The sequence below is a fragment of the Sphaerodactylus townsendi genome, linkage group LG05 (genome assembly GCF_021028975.2).
Source record: "Sphaerodactylus townsendi isolate TG3544 linkage group LG05, MPM_Stown_v2.3, whole genome shotgun sequence".
NCBI classification, from domain to species: domain Eukaryota; kingdom Metazoa; phylum Chordata; class Lepidosauria; order Squamata; family Sphaerodactylidae; genus Sphaerodactylus; species Sphaerodactylus townsendi.
The window spans coordinates 17,959,544-17,981,701 of NC_059429.1; the positions used below are offsets into that span (position 1 = coordinate 17,959,544).

The following is a 22,158-nucleotide window of genomic DNA, read 5'->3' on the forward strand; positions in this document are numbered from 1 at the left end:
GAAAATCTGGAGCAGGCACAACTCACATCCTTGGGTCAAAGGTATAATCCCAAAGTACTAAATAAAAACACATAATTGTTTCATCCTTTGTCTTTCTCTCTTTCTGCCAGGAACTTGGGATGGCATGCTTTGATTTCTCTTTCTCCGTGTTATCTTCATATGGGGCTGCCCCTTCTGGGTTGGGAAATACCTGGAGATTTTGAGGAGGGGGGGTGGGGGTGGAACCACACTGAGGTATAATGTCACCTACCACAGCAGCCATTTTCTCTAGGTCAGTGGCCATGCTCTAGGTCAGTGGCCAATTGGCCATGCTGGCAGGGGCTGATGGGAAATGTAGTCCATAACATCTGGAGTGCCAAAGGTTCGCCACCACAGCTCTAGGTGAACTGATCTCTTTCACCTGGTGGTCAGTTGTAGTAGCATTGAGATATCTAGCCACCAGCTGGTGGTTAGCAACCCAGTCTGCATAATAGCCTTGCAGAGTAGATTGAGATGAAAGAAAGAGTACCTAACAAAGGTTGGATTCTCTAGATGTCTGGAGGAAAAACATCCTTCTTTAAACAGAGGCTTAACGGGGTGTTATTTACCAACATATGAAAAGCTTCAACTGTCCATTTCTACACCTCACCAGGAAAAATCCACATTCCACTAAGCTTTTGTTTAAAGGATAGGACTTTTGTTGTTGCCGAAACTACAAGACACCCCCCCCCCCACACACACACACACTAATAATACATACCTCCTAGAACTGCTTCCCATGTTTCCCACAAATTCTATGAACTTTCCCACAAATTCTATGGACTTCCACAAGAGGGCATCGGACCACATAGCATTTGCAAGGAAACATGTGCTTCCCCCATGTGCTAATAAGAAAGGGAATGAAGCGATTGCTGCCATGATTGCTTCTGGCATAAGTCGCAGCCCAGTTTCCAGAGGTGGGATCCAGCAGGTTCTCACAGGTTCCCGAGAGTAGGTTACTAATTATTTGTGTGTGCCGAGAGGGGGTTACTAATTGGTGATTTTGCCACGTGATTTTTGCCTTAGTTACGCCCCTGCTCTCAGCAGTAGCGCGCAGAACTTGAAGCAGTCTAGCAGGAGGTGCACCGACGCGCGTGGTAGCCTGCGCCTGCGTGCATTCGTTTCCCGCTCAAGGTCCTTGCCACAGCCCCACCCAGGAATGCCCTGCCCCCGGAATGCCAGGCCACGCCCCCATCATGCCCCACCCAGCCCCATTGGCCCTACGCCACAGTTTGAATCCCATCACCATGGGAACCTGTAACTAAAATTTTTAGATCCCACCACTGCCGGTTTCCCTACCTGAAGAGGCAACATTTGAATCTTGCCATGGCAATAGGAGGCTGAATACTGGAGGCTAATTCATTGTGGTCTTTTAAAAACTTGTAACTTCAAAGCCTGCAAAGCCTTTTGTGCTAACCTGATTGGTCCCATAAAAGGCATTCTAGTAGGTACCCGAAGCTCCAGAAAATACAAATAAAGGGTCACTAATTACAACATTATAAAAATATAGGGACGTTTTAGCCAAAATTGCCTTTCTCAGTGGTCAAAAACATTTAGATTAGAAATACTGTTTTTATAATATTTTTTTTTACTTAACGTGTATTGTTGGTTTTAATTTGTAATATACAACTTGTAATTTTTTTTAGTTTTGTGCTCAGCAGCCCTTTATTTGTATTCCCTTCACCTTCAGGTACTTGATTCCATTGTGACAGGGTTACGTTTTGTTCCCCTTCTTGAGAGCCAGTGTGGTGTGGTGGTTGAGAGCAGTTGGATTCTAACCTGGAGATTCAGTTTGACTCTCTACTCCTCCACATGAGTGGCAGATTCTTATCTGGTGAATTGGGTTCATTTCCCCACTCGTACATTCCTGCTGGGTGACTTTGGGCTAGTCACAGTTCTTCGGAACTCTCTCAGCCCCACCTACCTCACAAGGGGCGATTTCCCACTGGCAATTACTCCTGGGATAGTCACCAGAAATATCCAGGGTTCCTTGTGATCTCCCCACTGCTGAACCGCAGAACACAGATCAGTCCCGTTTCTGAAACTCCCCCCCTTATCATGGGATTTTCCTGGACCTGCTTGCATATGCACCTTTTTGAGAAAAAAAACACTCCAATGGGAGCTAATAGGAGATGGGGGCTACACATTTGAGGGTCCATAACTTTGGCCCCAATGAACCAAACTTCACCAAACCTGGGTGGTATCATTAGGGGACTCTCCTACTGACACCACCCAGGTTTTGTTAAGTTTGTTCTAGGGGGTCCAAAGCTATGGACTCCCAAAGGGGGTGCCCCCATCTCCCATTGTTTCCAATGGGCTACACATTTGAAGGTTCATAACTTTGGCCCCCCATGAACCAAACTTCACCAAACCTGGGTGGTATCATCAGGAGGGTCTCCTAAAGATACTCTGAAATTTTGGTGCTGCTAGCTTAACAATTGCACCCCTGACAGCAGACACCCCCCCCCCCCCAAAAAAAAGAGGCAGACCTAGACATCTTCACTAGAAACATGCTACAGTGAGGATGTTGGAACCTGGATGAAAAAGTGCCGATTCTTGTATCTAGATTAAATTTTCAATGGGAATTCAGCCAAGGTGTCTGTTATGGGGAAAGAAAGAGAAAGGAGCTTGTAAGCCACCTTGAGTCTCCTTACAGGAGAGAAAAATTGGGTATAAATCGAAACTCCTCCTCCTCCTCCTCCTCCTCCTCCTCCTCCTCCTCCTCCTCCTCCTCCTCTTCTTCTTCTTCTTCTTCTTCTTCTTCTTCTTCTTCTTCTTCTTCTTCTTCTTCTTCTTCTTCTTCTTCTTCTTCTTCTTCTTCATCCAGCAGAAGGGATCCCATGGATTTTGTTCTGGTCTCCAAGATCTTCAGTGAGAAGACTTTCCCAGCGGCCGGAGATACTTTCTTTAAGTAAGACCTGGATTCAACCCAGAGCTGGCAACCCAATGCTGGAAGCTTCTTCAGGTCTCCACTGAGGAGGAAAGGGGGTATAAAATATCTCTATGAATGAAATACTAAATAATTCAACGTGAAAACTCTACATGTATTCTCAGAAGGAAATCTCATTGAGGTTGATGTGATGTATTCCCTAGCAAATGTGTTTAGGATTGCAGCCTTATTTGGACATCCTACATCCAAAAACAGAAACTGACCAGCACTGAGGAGCAGAAGATATGTGGGGTTTCTGCTCTTGTGGTTGTATCTATTGTATTCATATGTATTTAAGTGATTGTATATTATTCTTAGTAGTCTGTAAATGGTCCCTTGCTTTGGAGGAAGCCTGATGGAGCAACCAAAGGGCCAAACTATTTGTCGCAAGAAATGGGGGGCTGCTTCACAAAATGGCGGCATGGTATTGACATGACCTACCTCCATAGCGTGAAGTCCTGTATTCTGATCTCACTGTGCTGTGGGTCTTTCTGTTGCCACCTACATCAATCTCTATTATGAAACAGGGGTTGGGGATTGGGGGGCGAGAAGCATTCCGTATGAAAGCGTCAAAGAGGTTTAATAATGTGTGTAGGGGGGAAACCCTTTCATCGAGGTTTAAGGTGTGGAAAATTAGTCAGCTGAAGCTTTTGATGGCAATTGGCAAGAGGAAGTAAAATTCACCCAGGTTTCATTGCAAACCAACCTGATTTTAAAAGGACAGCTAGAAGAACCAGTTTCAAAGTTGGCAGCCTTACACCAAGGAAGGAAAACTCGGCGCAGGGATGCCATTTTCTGCAGTGGCCTTATGCTTCTCAGAACATCGGGTTCCCCCTACAGAAAACATGCACAGGAGTTTTGAGAGAAATACAGTTTTATGAGCTCTGGTTCCATCTGTTGTATCATGGGCTAGGTCCTGTGGATCCATTTCACTAGCAGAGGCCCTTTCCTTTAGTGCAAGGAACTTCTTGCCTCCAGAGAAGGTCCCAGGCTGGAACCCAAGGAAATCACCACCACCCAGTGGTGGGATTCAAAAATTTTAGTAACAGGTTCCCATGGTGGTGGGATTCAAACAGTGGCGTAGTGCCAATGGGGCTGGGTGGGGCATTCCGGAGGCGTGGGCGGGCATTCCGGGGGCAGGGCATTAATAATTTCTCTGTTACTGTAAAAAACTCTTACTGTAAAAAAAAAAGTTCCTAATTTCCAGCTGGTATCTTTCTGTCCATAATTTAAACTCATTATAGCAAGTCCTATCATCTACTGCCAACAGAAACAACTACTTCTCCTCTAATTGACTGCCTTTCAAATACTTAATACTTTCAAATACTTAATTTTGTTTCTAGAAATCAAAAGAAGGATACTTTCCTTAAACAAGGAACTTTACCATATTTCTAAAACATGTTATTAAAACAGCCCAACAGGGAGAATTATCCTGTTTTCTACCTTCGCTAACCAGCCACATAGGAAACAGCCACATAGGACTTTATGATTTTTGGACCTAATGGAATTTCTAACGGAAAAGCAGACCCAATTAGTAACTCCCTCTCGGCACACACAAATAATTAGTAACCCACTCTCGGGAACTGGTGAGAACCTGCTGGATCCCACCTCTGCCACCACCACTAGTGAAGCAGATCTGCTGGATCTCAGTCTCTTGGAGATGTTTCCCCTTCCCCATGATCCTACGATAAGTCAAGACCTGGAGTTTCATTAAGTAGAAGACAGATACTTTTACTACAACACCTACACTGGTTATCAATACACTTCTGAGCCCACTTCCAAGTGTTGGTTATTACCTATAAAAACCCTCCATGGCACTGGGGCAGGTTACCTGGACCACCTATTTTCATGTAAACCTGCTTGTTCATTAAGATCATCTGGGGAGGACTATCACTCCATCCCATCAGTACATCTGGTAAGGGTCCGGGAGATAACCTTCTTGGTGCCCAGATGTTGGACTGCTTTTCCTACGGAAACCCATTGTGCTCCTTCCTTGCTCTCCTTTTGTTGTCAGGTGAAGACATTTTTTAAATTTTGATCGGCGTCTAACATTGTGATTTTAGCAAGCATCAGTTCAGGGTTTATAGCAGTATTTTATTCATTCTTTATGGCATGGTGTGACTGTATTGTATTTTGTTTACCGTTATTGGTTTTATTGTCATTGTATTATTGTATTTTGTAAGCTGCCTTGAATATGGCTTTAGAAAGGCAGGGTATAAATTAATCAATAAAATAAATAGCTCTGACCAGTGGCAGACCAGGGCTAAATTGCTCTCGGGGACATAGCCGCCTTCCAGACCCCACCCCCTCTGGGCTCCCCACGCCCCCTCTGCGCCCCATTTATGGGAGCCAGAGGGAAGACCACCCGCCACTGAGCCCTGCCCCCCCGGCCTTCCTGCAAACTGGCAGGAGCCAGCCTACATGGAAGCTGGGGGGTGGGGCTCAGTGGAGGGTGGCAGGGAGGAGCAGCTGGGCATCGGCTGGGTTGCTGCGTCGGGTGAGAGGCTGGTTGCAGGGACCGGGGAAATGAGCTACCCCATGTCCCCATTAGAGGTATGTCATTGGCTCTGACCAATGGGACCCAATTCCACTAAGAAGTTCTCCTGCAAAGTCCACACTGAAATCCATGAACTCCTGTTCATTTCAATGAGACTTGCTGGCAATGCAGTCTTCTCTACAACAGCTTATTTGGCTTATAGCTGAGATACAAAGCTGGAAGTGCCTTTATTTGAACTTGCCTATACTTTTATTTCACGGCCTTGGTCCAACTATTGAGCAGGCTCCGGCCAAAACAATGGCGTTGGAACCAAATCCTTTCAAAAACATGCTGGACAGATTGAAACTTGTAAGTAACTATCAGTCTCTGTAGTCCATATCGAAATCTTGATGGGCCAGAACCTTAAAAGTAAAGGTAGTCCCCTGTGCAAGCACCGGGTCAATACTGATCCAAATGATGACACCACATCCTGACATATACTAGGCAGTGGCGTAGCACCAGGGGGACAGGGGGCATGGCATGCCGTGCCGTGGCATGGCGGGACCGTGGCAGTGGCGTGGGGCGCATGCTTACACTGGGTACAGTTCCCCCTCGCTGTGCCCCTGATACTAGGCAAACTATGTTTATGCCTTTCCCACCTTAGCATGCTTCTGTTATCTCCTACTCTTTGGTACTGCTGGATGTCTTTGGTACTACACACCACACACAGATGTTGGTTACAGTTGTCAGCACAGTATAGTGGAATTCCCTCCCCCTCTTTTATGATTGACAGTCAAACTCTGGATCTGTAGCAATATGGGACTCAGTTATTTCAATCAAAAGCCTTTATTGATAGACGACAGCATGGCCTCAGAAGAAGAAGAAGAAGAGGAGGAGGAGGAGGAGGAGTTTGGATTTTTTTACCCCCCCCTTTCTCTCCTGTAAGGAGACTCAAAGGGGTTTACAATCTCCTTTCCCTCCGCCCTGCCCCCAACACAACAAACACCCTGTGAGGTGGGTGAGGCTGAGAGAGCTTCCAAAGAACTGTGACTAGCCCAAGGTCACCCAGCTGGTATATGTTGAAGTGCACAAGCTAATCTGGTTCACCAGATAAGCCCCCACAGCTCAAGTGGCAGAGCAGGGGATCAAACCTGGTTCTCCAGATTAGAATGCACTTGCTCTTAATCACTACACCACGCTGGGTCTCTAAAGAATGGCTTCCCAAGCACCCTTTTTTATGTCCACCAAGATGCCCCTTCCCTTCACCCCCCAGAGATATCAAAGCAAAGCATTACAGAACAGGAATGTGACGGCAGGTCGTTTTCAAGACCATAGGAAGGGCTATCAGCCCAACTGGAGCTTGGGTGCAATCTACATTACTAACAGGTTACAAAGCACAAAGGCAGCAGGAAACCGACAGAAGAGGAGACCCATTATCATGACAGAAACCAGGACCCCGTTTGATGTCCCATGTGCCGCCTGACATTGACAGATGAGAGCCAGTGTGATGTAGTGGTTAGAATGTCATGTGATCTGGGAGACTCAGGTTAGAATCTTCACTAGCTGGTGTAGAAGCATCCCATGTGACCATGGGCCAGTCACGCACTCTCAATCTTCCCTACCTCATAGGGTAGTTGGTGATGTTACAACAGAGGAGAGGAGAGGGGTTGGAGTCCCCACTGGGAAAAACAGTGGGGTACAAATGAAGTCAATCAAATAAAACAAACACGATTCCTCCTACGTCGAGAACTCAAAATAGATTATCATCTGTGTTGAGAATCGAAAAAATATATGATCATCTGGTCCATGAAACTGTTAGAACATAAACTCAAAAGGCATGAAACAGTTGATTGAAACGTCAGGACCAAAAATGTATAGGAGTGTTTGTGGGGGTGAATGGTTGAACCCAAGTTAAGCATTTGCAAACTTTGTTTGTTGTATGTATTGTCGAAGGCTTTCGCGGCCGGATCCAACTGGTTCTGGTGGGTTTTCCGAGCTGTGTGGCCGTGGTGTGGTGGATTTTGTTCCGAGCGTTTCGCCAGCCACAGAGGCAGGCGAAACGTTAGGAACAAAATCCACCAGACCACGGCCACACAGCCCGGAAAACCTACTAGAACCATTTGTTTTGGGGTTTTTTTGTATAATAAATTTTTATTAAATTTTCGAATAGTTCATTTACAATCAACAATCTATGTGGTTACATTAGTAAAAATACATAATAAACCAAAACAAGTCAAGTAAACCATAATAAACATGGGTTATCATGAAAGACTAATAGCGGTCTCCTTGACCTATCTGTTAACCTTTATCTTGGGTGTATATCCACCCAGTATTCTCTTTCCAAAATCTTAGTAAGTAGACTTCTTCACCTAAAGTCAGTCAAAAAATTGACAGAAAAAGAGAAAAATTACATACTGATAAGGGAGCTAACGTTATAGTTGATCCATTCTAGTTTTGCTTACATTTAAGTAACTATTTACATCCTTATCCATTGCTATATCAGATCATATCCATTGCTGTAACAAATCAAATCTATTTGCCTCCTTATCCATCATTGAAGCATATTATGAAATAGTTTTCAATAATGAGGGGAAAGGAAAATACATACAGTTCTAAACATCAGGGTAGTTAATACATGACCGGGTAGGATTTCGCACCTGTTTCCTTACTTAGATAGTCTATCCATAATTGCCAGTTTTCTAGATATAATTCAGCTGGATGGCCTTTTATTTGGAATGTGAGTTTATCCAACAAATACAAGTTGAACTTTGTTTTCCCATTCTGTTATTTCTGGAATATAAGCTGTCTTCCAATGTCTAGCCAAGGTCAGTCGCGCTGCTGTAATTAGATGAAACAATAAATGGTAAGGTATATTTGGTTTTTCTATGAAAGTAGGGCCTAAAAGGTAAGTATTATGTTCTTTCTTAAATGTTCTTCTTATAATTTTTTCTATTTTTTGATGTATTTGTGACCATTTGTTTGTTTTGCTAGAGAGCATTACAGTGCAGGTCATTGTGAAGTCCATAAAAGTAAATGGACTTAGAGAGGATTTTACTTCCAAGCAAGTGCTGGATCATTTTCAAAATGTTACTAAGATGTCACTGCTCTAAGGGACATGGAATTTTAGCAGGTGCAGAAAATCAGACTCTGGAAGAAAAACAGATGATTTTGCCAGACCTTACCACTATTCACCATCCCTTTGCCTTATTCTTTTTTTAAAAAATAAAGTTTATTATAGATTCACATAGTTACAAAAATCAACACAAACACACACTTACATACATACAACAACTGTAATTTTACAATTGTCAAATAATTAATTAAAATATTTCCAGTTTAGCTGCAACATTTATGAAAAAGTAAGAGATTAAAGTAATTTCTGTCGTTTTTCTTAATCTCTATGTTCCATCTGTCTTTTCTTCTATTGTTGGACTATTTTTCCTTATACAATCATATTAAACAAAAAATCCTATTCTCTCAATAAAGATTGTTGCAAACCATTTATACTGTTTTTGCTAGTACTTTTAGAAAATTAGAATTTGAGTTTCCTCAATAATATACATCCTCTTTTCCTTCTTAAGAGAAATAACTATCTTATTTGGGTGCTGTGTGGTTTCCGGGCTGTATGGCCGTGTTCTAGCAGCATTCTCTCCTGACGTTTCGCCTGCATCTGTGGCTGGCATCTTCAGAGGATCTCCTCTGAAGATTACAGAATGCCAACAGTTTCGAAACCACACAGCACCCAAGTGATTCCGGCCGTGAAAGCCTTCGACAACTATCTTATTATTGTTTTATTGGGAAGAAAAAAAAAACATTACCATTGGCTCTATGGGAAAGGATATCAATAATAATTAGCCTTATTCTGAAGTCAAAACACCGATGCTGTTTTTATTTTGTCAATTGCATCGGATTATTCCTCCAGCAAAACCAAACTGGAAACTGATTGTGCAGAAATACTACAGTCAAAGCCCGTTTCTTCCTGTTGCTTTGACTGAAGGAATTTCTGCCTAGAATGGCATTGTTAACTCAGGATACTGGACCAGTGGAAACTAGGGGCCAGAGGAGAAGAAATTCAGAAATAAATATCTGGTCCACTTGTAAGGAAAGCTCCTTGGGTGGGGTAGCGGTCATGTCAAATGGAATGTCCAGGCTTTTATTATTGTCAGGGTATTTTGTCAAGAGGAGGCCCGCAGAGTAACCAACAGCCGGTCACAGTGCCAAGGGCTTCCTTCCAGGTAAGCGAGAGTGGTGTAGTGGTTAAGAGCAGGTGGATTCTAATCTGGAGAACCAGGTTTGATCCCCCACTCCTGCACCTGAGTGGCAGAGGCTTATCTGGTGAACCAGACGTGTTTCCGCACTCCTACATGCCTGGTGGGTGACCGTGGGCTAGTCACAGTTCTTAGAAGTTCTCTCAGCCCCTCCTACCTCACAAGGTGTCTGTTGTGGGGAGAAGAAGGGAAATGAGTTTGGAAGAAGAAGAAGAAGAAGAAGAAGAAGAAGAAGAAGAAGAAGAAGAAGAAGAAGAAGAAGAAGAAGAAGAAGAAGAAGAAGAAGAAGAAGAAGAAGAAGAAGAAGAAGAAGAAGAAGAAGCAGAAGAAGAAGAAGAAGAAGAAGAAGAAGAAGAGGAGGAGGAGGAGGAGGAGGAGGAGGAGGAGGAGGAGAGGAGGAGGAGAGGGAGGAGGAGGGGAGGAGGAGGAGAAGAAGAAGAAGAAGAAGAGGAAGAAGAAGAAGAAGAAGAAGAGGAGGAGGAGGAGGAGGAGGAGGAGGAGGAGGAGGAGTTTGGATTTATACCTCCCCTTCTCTCCTGTAGGAGACTCAAAGGGGCTTACAATCTCCTTGCCCTTCCCCCCTCACAACAAACACCCTGTGAGGTAGGTGGGGCTGAGAGAGCTCTGAGAAGCTGTGACTCGCCCAAGGTCACCCAGCTGGCATGTGTGGGAGTGTACAGGCTAATCTGAATTCCCCAGATTAGCCTCCACAGCTCAGGCGGCACAGCTCAGGCAGCAGAGCAGTAAGCCACCTTGAGTCTCCTTACAGGAGAGAAAGATGGGATATACATCCAAACTCCTCCTCCTCCTCCTCCTCTTCCTCTCCTCCTCCTCCTCCTCTATTCAAATCCAGCAGCAGCCAGTTTCACTTGGAAGGGTTTCCTTCTGTTCCATTGAGGCCCAGAGTCTGTACAATCTTCAGATGATGCTGCCCAGATCATTGTTGAGTTCCCACCACTTTACAGTCAGGCCCATTTACCCAGAGACCACGTCAACCCAGTCTGCAAAGGGAGAAGGTTCCAGGAGACCCAGGTTCCAAGTAGCCCTGCTCTGCCAGAAAGCTTGTGGGTAACCTTGTGCCAATTGCTCTTCCTTAGTCTAACCTGACTTGTTGTGAGTATAAAATGGAGAAGGGGAGTGGACACCACACTGACTTCTCTGATCCAAGGATGAGGTAACACTGCAAAGTATTCAACGGATAGAAATGAAAAAGTACCCCTCTGAACCTAAGTTGCAGGTAAATGCTGAAAAGCCAATTTCAGCCCAGCGGGGGCATATCTGCCATGGGGACCCAGGGAGTAAAATATCCCCGGGCATCCCCCATTTGGTCAAGTGGGGGGCACAAAAAATCAGGTTCGTTTGTGGTTTTCTTGTATTTTTAGTGTTTTTTCAGTTTGTGGTCTGCAGGGGGTGCGGTTTTAGGCTAGCAGCACCAAAATTTGAGAGTTTTTTGTGGGAGACTCTCCTGATCATACCACCCAAGTTTGGTGAGGTTTGGTTCAGGGGGTCCAAAGTTATGGACTCCCAAAGGGGATGCCCCATCCCCCATTGTTTCCAATGGGAGCTAATAGGAGATGGGGGCTGCACCTTTGAGGGTCCATAACCCTGAACCAAACTTCACCAAACTCAGGTGGTATCATCAGGAGAGTCTCCTAAAGATACCCTGGAATTTTGGTGCTACTAGCTTAACAATTGCACCCCTGACAGCAGGGACCCACCAAGTTTCCCCAGGTTCTCCTTTTAAATCCACCCCTTTCGGCATGGATTTAAAGGGAGAATCTGAGGTCCCCAGTTTAAACATTGAAAGTGATGCTGTTTCAGGGTGGGGGAGAATCTACCCCAAAACAGCATCACTTTTAATGTTGTTGAAACTGGGAACCCCAAATTCTCCCTTTAAGGTGAGTTTAAAAGAACAATCTGGGCTTCCTAGTTTAAACTGTTGTGATGCTGTTTGGGGGTGGATTCCAGCATTATTTTCAATGGTGTTTAAACTAGGGACCCCAGATTCTCCTTTCAAATCCACCTTAAAGGGAGAATCTGGGGTCCCCAGTTTAAACAACACTGAAAGTGATGCTGGGTTTTTTTGGAGGGGGGGATCCACCCCCAAACAGCATGACTTTCAATGGTGTTTCAACGCAATGCATGGGGGTGGGGCTACGTGACCAGTGGGGGGTGGGGGTGCCCGGAGCCACTTCCCCCATACGCCTCTGCAGCCCCTGATTGCCAGTCTCCAGGTTTGACATGAGGGCGTCTCAGACTTATAACTGATCCCAGACAATTGAGACCAGTTTCCCCTGCTTGGGAGGGTTTTGCCTTGCCGGGGTCCCTCCCCTAACCACGCCCTCTCCAAGCTCCACCCCAAATCTCCAGAAATTTCCCCACCTGGAGTTGGTTACACCAGGAATTTCTCTTGTGGAAGCCCCACTGAAATGAAGGGACACCAGAGTTTGTGCCTGTGAATGCCCTGGAGAATTGAGACTGCCCTGGTTAATTTCACACCATGTCTGAAGGCAGTTTCTGCAGGCCAAAGGTCTCAGACTGAAGCGCTGAGTCACCTTTTGCTTCCCTGCTGGCCAAATCTTTTCTTTTAAATCTTTTTTATTGTATAGTTTGAAATAATCATTCTATTTACATCTTTCGGATATAATTTCCAAACAATACATTTTCCCTTTTTTCCCCTCCCACCCTCCCCTAATATTATGTTTTACTTTTATTTAACCAAACAGCAGTAAGTTCATTCGTTGTTGTCTTCTTATCCATGTCTTCTTTGACTCCCGTCTCCTTCATCCAATTCTCATAACTTGTCCATACCTTCATTATTTCATTCTGTTTTTCTTGCCATGTTTTATTCTTTGATAACATTTCAAAAATGTCTAATGTCACTTGTTCCCATATATATTCCAACCATTTCTGAATCGTCCATTTTTCTTATCTTTCCATCCTGCTGGCCAAATCTTCTGCCGCCCCAACTGTGAATAGGCAGAACCACTGAAAGGTAACCCCAGTACTCCCCAAGCCCAGGAGATCTGTGAGTGAAAAGGGGCAGAGAAACAGGAATGTCCCATCCATCCAAGATAACCTGCCTGTGCCAATGAGTGACTAAAGCTTTCAGCACCACTCACACCCAAAGTCGCTAGTTTGGATCCCTGCAGCAAGAGTTGATCTGAAAATGCATTATTCTGCATGTGCGGAAGGAACTTATGTGAAGTGCCTCTGGTTTGTATCCGGCTTGAAAGCTCCTGGGGCAGGGACAGGTCTGCAGTTCCTGCCCTCAACACGGAACGCACACATCTGAATGTATCTTTGAATTACCTTCTCACCTCCTAAGACAGTGATGGCGAACCTTTTTGAGACCGAGTGCCCAAATTGCAACCCAAAACCCACTTATTTATTGCAAAGTGCCAACACAGCAATTTAACCTGATTACTGAGGTTTTAGTTTAGAAAAATGGTTGGCTCCGAGGTGTGCGTTACTTGGGAGTAAGCTTGGTGGTAGTCGGTGGTAGTAAGCTTGGTGGTAGTCGGCTTTGAAGCAACCGTGCAACTCTTCCCACGGGTGAATCACGACCCTAGGAGGGTTTGCTCGAAAGCAAGTCCCATTGCCAGCAACCGAGCTTACTCCCAGGTAAAGGATCACACTTTAGTTCTTCGCATGAAAATCAGTGGAGCTTGACAGCACTTAACAGGGTTACCTACACTGCTTCCCCAAAACTAGGTCTTAGGTTTAATGCTAATAATCGAGGCCAGCGGCCCAAGCCAGCCTAGAGGGGGGGGGGGGGGACTCTGTGCGTGCGTGCCCACAGAGAGGACTCTGAGTGCCACCCGTGCCATAGGTTCGCCATCACTGTCCTAAGAGATCATAGAGTTGGAAGAGACCCCAAGGGCCATCAAGTCCAACCCCCTGCAATGCAGGAACACACAATCAAAGCACTCCCGACATATGCTGATCCAGCCTTTGTTTAAAAACCTCCAAAGAAGGAGACTCCACCACTCTTCCAGGCAGTGAATTCCACTGTTGAACAGCCCTGACGGTCAGGAAGTTCTTCCTAATGTTTAGGTGGAATCTCTTTTCCTTCACCTTGAATCCATTACTCCGTATCCTAGTCTCTGAAGCAGCAGGAAACAAGCTTGCTCCCTCTTTGACATGGCATCCCTTCAAATATTTAAACATGGTTATCATGTCACCCCTTAACCTCGGCTTCTCCACCTGTCTGGATGAAACCTTCCCCGCCCCAGCCCCCACCTCCAGGCTTGCCAGTCCTGGCCAGGAGCGGCCATCCCAAAGGTCCAACTGATGCCCTCCAAGGCCTTCCCTAGCCAATTAACACAAAGAACTGGGTTCCCGACCCGCTGTTAACCCTGGGGGTGAAGAACCGCCCAAGTCTGTGACTATCCTGCGGCTCACCCCCCTCAGCCAGTTAAACCTGGGCGATTGGGGGCGGAGGTTGGGGGGGACATCGCTATGTGAACCAGTTTAGCTGTACGTTTCACCGGTCAGCAGCAACCGTGCCCTAGGGCGGAGGTGTAGAGGGGTCTGAACCCAACGTGTGTCACTGGGGGGAACTTGCGCCTTCGGGTTCCCCCCCCCCCAAATCCTCCGGGTTTGCTCCCAGGTAAACGCTCAAAAGCTCACAGTTTGAGCGTCCAAAAGCGGGACCAGAGCGGGCCAGCTCCCCCCGACAGTTCAGGTCGCCGCCATTCTTCCGACGGGTCTGTGCGCCTTTCGGCTGACCGGTAGCCCTGGCTCCAGAGACCCATTTGTGTGGGGCTGGCTTGCCCAGGACCCCCCCCCCCGGAGGCTGCGGGCCCCTTCTGCTCCGAGGGGGCTCCCTGCGGTCTTTCATGCCGCCTGCCAAGGCCACCCCCCCCCCTACACACACACACAACCTGCCCGGGCGTGCGGACGCGTTGCTGCCACCAGCCGTGCCGCCCGAGCTGCCTCCTCGCCTGGACGGGTCGAGCAGGACGGAAGGGGGGGGGGGGGGGCAGGGATGAGACTTGCCAGCGGGGGTGGGGTGGGGGGTGGAGAGGCAACTGCCGTCCTCCAGCGGGGAGGGAGCCGAGCAGAGCCCAGCCCTGCCGGAGGAGGAACCCAGACGCCGGGCGGACCGCTGGAAGCAGGCGACGGCGCACGGCGCGCTCGGGCCGGGCTGCGGGCAGCGCCTTGGCTCCTGCTGACGCCCACCCTTCGGGCTGCGGGTCTCGAAGCCGGCCCGGCCCTCCCCTGCTCCTCCAGCCGCCAGGTCAGCGCCGCCAGCTCCGAAGCCGGCCGCGGTCCTTCCACCTGGAGCGCACAGCCGTCCGACTTTGCGCCCTGGGCGCACGGCGGAGCCCGCAGCCGTCCGGAGCTTGGCGCCGCTTCCCTCCAGCGGCGGCCAAGAAGTGACCGTCGCCCCGGGGGAAGGCGGTGATGTCCCCGCCTGGCTGACCAAGCCTCGCTCTTTTGCAGCCGGGCCTCTCCGCTTGCCCGCTTTCGAGCCATGTTGGACGGCCTGAAAATCGAGGAGACGCTGCAGAGCGTGCTGGAGCCGCCGCCGCCCGTTTTCCCCTCCCTGCTGGGTAAGTGCTGGCCTGCCTTCCCCCCCACCCCCTTCCCCAAAGGTTCTCCGGGGGTCCCGAGCGGGCCACTTTGCCAGCCGGACCTGACCCACCGCCGGTCCCCACCTCCAAAGGAGCTGCTGGTTCCAGCCCCGTCCGCAAGGAGGGACTGGTTATCCTTCCTTCCCTCCGGAACCAGCGACCCTGCAAATGCCTGGCGCTGGGAAACTCGGTGCGGATGGAAGGAACCGGCGGCGGCGGCTTCCGAGAAACGGGATCGCAAGAAAGCCCTGCCCCAAATGCGAGCCCCTCTGCCAGGGGGAAGAGGTTAGGGATGCGCATGAAAGAGAGAGCAGATTATTATTCGCGTTCATTGCTGTTAGTAGAAGTGGGTGCACGGATTAAAAAAGACATAAAAGTAAACGGTGTTCCATTTTTGTATAATCGAAGGCTTTCACGGCCGGGATCACTATTCCATTTTTAGTCATTTATCTACCGATCGGTAGCGCCAACACAGTGGCTGGAAAATGAAGGGTCGAAGCGTTTCTTTTTCTTGTGAGGCCCCTGAATAAATTATTGCCCGCGGATTATCCGAACGCGTTTGGCAGACAACGCAGAGAAAGCCCTGCGCTCCAGGCGATTCTTGCGCTTTGCTCTACGGGTTTTTGAATGGAGCTGCTAGTGGATCGATCACCGACCGGGATCTGCGGAGGGAACGGACTCTGGGGGCGGAGGGGGGTGTCATTCACTTTCTGGAGGAGGCTGGACCGGTGCGCAGCGGGTTTTGAGGTCCTGGGAGGCGGATCCCGTTCCGATCGGGGGCTGCGCCCTCCCGAAACCTATTGCTTCTTAAGCAGAACTATTTGCCTTCACGCCGTTTCGTCCGGACTGAAGTTTTACACTTCGGTCCTATGGAGAATTACTCCAGTCTAATCCAATGGTTTTAGACTGGAGAAACTCTGCATAGGATTGCGCTGATAAATCTGCATCGAAAAAGGGCCCTGAAAGTAGATTCCACGCAGGCAAAACAAATGTCTAGATTCTGAAATACCTCTCCCCTTTTTGTGGGCAACTGCTTTCTTCCCTTTGTTTTCAGAGAAACTCTATTCCCCAGATTTATTAGGCCCCTTCCGCACATGCAGAATAACGCACTTTCAATCCATTTTCAGTGCACTTTGCAGCTGGATTTTACTGTGTGTGGAATAGCAAAATCCACTTGCAAACAAATGTGAAACTGGGTTGAAGATGCGTTATTCTGCATGTGTGAAAGGGACCTAAAATGATTCCCTGGATGTCTAAATCAAGAAACCTTCGCCTCCTGGTCCCAAGATGGAACCCAGTGAACGGAACTGTAGACAGACACTCCCCCCCCCCCCATTTGGGTAAATCAAAGCTCTCCCAGTCAGTGACTCTAATCGTTGTCAATTGTCACGAATGCCAACGAGGAAGAACCCGCCTTGAAAGGAGAAGCGAGAAAAGGCCGCCCTAGTCGCTTATCCTTTGCACCCAGTTTCTTCCCTCCCCCCCCCGCCAGGGGGCTACCAGGGGGCGCCCCCCAAAAGCACAACCAGATACTTGACTGAAGCATATGGGGCAGCCTCGCCTGAATTGTTATTGTTTAAAATTCAATCCCACCCCCTCCCCCATTCTGAAAAATGAAAATTGGGGGAAATAGTCGGATGTAACAAAAGATGCGCGCACGCATGCACCATCCGAACAAAATGTGCGTGGGGATTCCCTTCCCCGCTTTATTATATATAATAATAATATAATATAATATTATATAATGTGTGTGTGTATATATATATATACACACACACATACACACACACACATACATACACATATGCATACACATATACATATACAATATATTATATATATATATATATATATATATATATATATATATATATATATATATATATATATATATATATATATATATATATATATATATATATATATATATAATATATACAATCGAATAATTCTTGCCTTCCATCCCAGTTCCCTTAAAAAATTAAAATTAAAGGAAAACCCAATTGCTTTTTTTCTTACAAAAAACATGGGCACGTGAATATACAGGACACGTGTTGGCTGTGACGTGTTTACAGAATTAGTATTTCGCAGGGCATTTTTAAACTAAAAAAAAGTCAGAGCAGATTTCTCCCCGCACCAGGATTTCTAGGGAAGACTTCTGAGAACCGGATTTAATTTGGAGCAGGGATCTTTTCGAGAGCGGATCTTCTCTTCATGCCATTCAGTTTCCTTTGGGTGGGGAGAATCTTCCCATCTTCCAACCTTGCTCCGACAGTAACAGAAAAAGGCCCCCGCAGACATGCAAACTAAATTAAAGAATACATTTAATTCATAATAACCAATCATATTAATAATTCGTCTTTTTGCTCAGCCGAGGAGGGTGGGTGTAGATTTGGATTTCAGCTCATTTGCTTGGAGGCAGGAATCATACAGGACCAGGCTGTGTAATGCTTACTTAGAAGTAAGTTGCATTGAGTTCAGTGAGAGTTACTCCCAGGTAACTGGTCACAAGTTTTCAGTGACCGGGTCCAGTGTGGCGCTGGCTTCCAAGGACGACTTGGGCTCTGAGGTTTACTGAGGGATCAGGCCAGCCGGAGCTTCATCCCAGCCGAGTTGGACTCTACTTGGATGCTGGGCCCAAAGCCCTGTCCCTAGTCCAGTCAATTGGTCTGACCCTGGATCACTGCCCGTTCCGCACATGCAGAATAATGCGCTTTCAATCCACTTTCACAATGGTTTGCAAGTGGATTCTGCTATTCCACACAGTAAAATCCAGGTGCAAAGTGCATTGAAAGTGGATTGGAAGTGCATCATTCTGCATGTGCGGAAGGGGCCAAGGAGTAGGTTTCCCTGAAGTCAGAGGGGCTCCTTTTCTTGACTGGTCTGGGTCAGCCCAGACATCCAAACCAGAGGTTCGCAGAGCTTTCTCTGTACCGACCCTCGAAGCATTTAAAACAAACCAAAAGCAAATCTCAATAGACAGACTGGAGAAAATAAATGAATACATGAATAAATGAGCCCGAGGAGCAGTAAATGCAAGACTTTCAAAGCAAGACTAGAAGAAGAAGAAGAAGAAGAGTTTGGATTTACATCCCCCCTTTCTCTCCTGCAGGAGACTCTAAGGGGCTGACAATCTCCTTGCCCTTCCCCCCTCACAACAAAGACCCTGTGAGGTAGGTGGGGCTGAGAGAGCTCCGAGAAGCTGTGACTAGCCCAAGGTCACCCAGCTGGCGTGTGTGGGAGTGCACAGGCTAATCTGAATTCCCCCATAAGCCTCCATAGCTCAGGCGGCAGAGCTGGGAATCAAACCTGGTTCCTCCAGATTGGATACATGAGCTCTTAACCTCCTACGCCACTACTGCTCCTCCTAGTGGAATGGTTCTGTGCAGAGAAATCTGGAAGGGGAAAAAATGCCAGCATCCGGAAATACTAAAAAAGCCGCTTCCTTACCAGGCTTAATAGCGTAGTGTGCTGTAGAGCACACAAGACGCTATATAATCCAGGCGGACGCAATTGCTACAGCGCAAGAGCGCAGTCCTGGCCCCTTCCGCACATGCTGAATAGTGCACTTTTAATGCACTTTCAGTGCGCTTTGCAGCTGGATTTTACTGTGCGGAATGACAAAATCCACTTGCAGACAATTGCGAAAGTGAATAGAAAGTGCATTATTCTGCACGTGCAGATAGGAAGAGCCCTTCTCCCCTGGAGGAAAGAGGGGACCCCATGGACCCTACAGCTGGCCAGCAGGAGAGAGAGGAACAGTTGGATTGATTTATATCCTCCCTGTCTCTTCAGTAAGGAGACACAAAGGGGCATACAAACTCCTTTCCCTCCACCCCCCCACAACAAACACCCTGTGGGGTGGGTGGGCTGTCAGGCTGAGAGAGCTCCAAAGAACAGTGACTAGCCCAAGGTCACCCATCTGGCATGCATTGGGGTGCACAAGCTAATCTGGTTCACCAGATAAGCCTCCCCAGCTCAAGTGGCAGAGCGGGGAATCAAACCCGGTTCTCCAGATTAGAGTGCACCTGCTCTTAACCACTACACCACGCTGGCCGGGTGCTAGTGCGGTCAGCTGGGCTGGATCCACCGGGCCCAAGAGGCTGGAGGGAGGGGGCTCCCGGGAGACGATGGGGGAGGGATTCCTTGGGACCCGGGCCGCCCCCAGTCTAATTTCCTGGCCTCTCCTTGCAGGGGGAGCGTCGGGGCGGCGCTCGGTGTGCCAAGGCTGCCGGGGAGTCATCGCGGAGCGCTTCTTGCTGCGCCTCAACGACGGCTTGTGGCACGAACGGTGCGTGCGCTGCGCCTCCTGCCAGGAGCGCCTGGAGCGCAGCTGCTTCTACCGCGAGAAGAAGCTCTACTGCCGGCCGGACTACGAAAAGTGAGTCCGGGAAAGGGGGCGAGGGAGGGCGTCTATTCGGGAGCCAGTGCGGGGGGGGGGGGCTTCTGCTCCGTCTTAGAGGAGGCCCCGAAGTGCAGCCCAAGTCGAAAGAATATTTATTCAGAACAGAAACGGAGTGCTGGCGCTAGGGTTTAATCCGGAATAAGTCTGCAATCCTGCACACTTGTAATATCAGTTCCTAGTTGGACAAGGCAGAGTTCCTTTGGAGAAAGCCCTTGTACAGAGGCCTATCTACCTATCTATCTATCTATCTATCTATCTATCTATCTATCTATCTATCTATCTATCTATCTATCTATCTATCTATCTATCTATCTATCTATCTATCTGTCTGTCTGTCTGTCTGTCTGTCTGTCTGTCTGTCTGTCTGCCTGCCTGCCTGCCTGCCTGCCTGCCTGCCTGCCTGCCTGCCTGTCTGTCTATCATCTCTCATCTCTCTCTCTATCCATCTATCCATCCATCCATCCATCCTCTATACACCCACCCACCCATCCATCCATCCATCCATCCATCCACCCTCCCCCCATCCCTCCCTCCCTCCCTCCCTCCCGGATAGGGGCTCGGAGGGGCTTATAACAATCAATTGGCATAAAAGCAGCCTTAAAACCAATATTCCATTCCAGAATCCAGGCTGTAGTTCAAGGAAATCTTGCCTGAAAATGTGGGTTCCTTTCTAGTAAACTTCAAATGCAGTTCGGTGTTTTGAGCAAGACATCTGTGAGTTTTCTTGGCATCTTGGCCTCATGGACAGCCTTGATCTCTTTGAAATGAGGGACTTTCCATGTCTCACTTCACCGCAAAGGTTCTTCTGCCCTCTGCCTCAAAATCAGGCGGACTACAAAAATGCACAGCTGTGGTTTGAACAGGTCCATAGCTTTGGGAGAACAGTCAATCATAGATATACAGAACATTGCAAGGAGTTCTGGGAAATGCTCCCTTATTGGATGAGGGAGAAATACTGGCACAGCGTTGACTTTAGAGTGATTTTCATTGTCTTGCTATAAGAGAATCAGTAAAAAATCAGAAGAAATTAAACAAGGGTAAGATCTGGAGACTAAAGAATTCATTTGCTCCAGGTCTGTTGGCCTTGGAGCCAGAATTTTGTTCGGCTTGCTTATATTGGGTATCCATTTTTTTTTAAAAAAACCCAATTAGGATAGGGTCTGATTTAATCTGATTTAGCTCGATAAACGTGCTGCAGAATACATGCCCTGTTTTGGAAATATGTTCCTCCATTCTTTATTGTATGGGTGGATGGGGGGAATGATAGAGGCAATTTTCAAAGGGGCTCATGACCCTTTTGGTTCCACAGATCACTTTGATGGTCTGCAGGGGTAGGTGGCTGGCTGGGTGGACAGTTGACTCTCCACTCCCCCAAAACATATTCCCTTTGGAGCAAGGGGCGAAAACCTCTGCCCTTGTCATGGAAATGGGGATGGGGGAGAGAGCAGCCTCCAGAGCTCCTGAATGGAAATATTGCACACCCATTATTGGAACGGAAATGGAAATAAATGGAATGAATGGAAATATTGCACACCCATTGCACACTCCTGAATGGAAATATTGCACATCCCTGCCAGAGAAAGTTGTCAATTTCACAACCATGCAGTTAAGACAGGTGCCTAAGTTGGACCCCCGGGGTGCCAAAGCGGACAGTTGCTGGCTATCATCTTGTGAAAGTTGGGTTGTGTTTGTGTCATACCCAGCACCTGAGTTTTCTTCTAGGCTTCAGTGTCATCTGTGTCAGACTGTCTGGTGGGAGGAACTTGGCACAGGTATAAAGGATGCAACTATAAAAGAAAGAGGTGGGCAAAGGGTAATTTTTTAAAAAAATTCTGTGCCCTTCACAGTACACTGAAGTGGCTCTCAATTACATAGGGATTGGACCACTTTTCTATTGAGCTCAGCATCCTACTTTCCCACAGTGGCTAGGTAGATGCTCCTAGGAAGCTCCCAAGCACAGCATGAAGACATCTGCCCTCACCTATCCGGTACTGAGGCACACAGTCTTTAATGCTGCTTGCAAATAAAGGACCCAAAGAAAAGTGATATTAAAATGGTACAGAACACCAAAACAACTAGCATATATGATAAAAGGACTTAGTTCCAAATGCTGGCACTGTGGAGACCAGGAGGCATATTATAGCCATATGTGGAAAGAATGTGCAGAAGTGAAAATTTTTTTGGACAAATGTATTGTTATATACTGAGAAACTGGTGAAGATTAATATTGATTTAAATAATGACTTAATGTTCATGGGTGTAATGGAGGATAGAAGGGTGGATCAGTACAAAATCAGAAGAAATTAAACAAGGGTAAGATCTGGAGACTAAAGAATTCATTTGCTCCAGGTCTGTTGGAGAAATATAGTTACCGTGTTTCCCCGAAAATAAGACAGTGTCTTATATTAATTTTTGCTCCCAAAGGTGCGCTATGTCTTATTTTTCTGTGTTCTGTTCGTCGGGCATGCTACCAAACAAAAACT

General features: G+C 47.3%; 1 protein-coding gene across 2 annotated transcripts in view; it reads left to right on the plus strand.

The window, feature by feature from the left end:
• The first annotated feature begins 14,801 nt into the window (after nucleotides 1–14,801).
• Nucleotides 14,802–22,158, plus strand: part of LMX1A (LIM homeobox transcription factor 1 alpha) — an 85,253-nt gene continuing 77,896 nt past the window's right edge. For both annotated transcript variants that reach the window (XM_048495821.1, XM_048495822.1), the window contains exons 1-2: nucleotides 14,802–15,249; nucleotides 19,465–19,651. In XM_048495821.1, coding sequence (XP_048351778.1) covers nucleotides 15,171–15,249; nucleotides 19,465–19,651 — 266 coding nt within the window. In that variant the 5' untranslated portion in view covers nucleotides 14,802–15,170. The remainder of the gene's footprint in view (nucleotides 15,250–19,464; nucleotides 19,652–22,158) is intronic.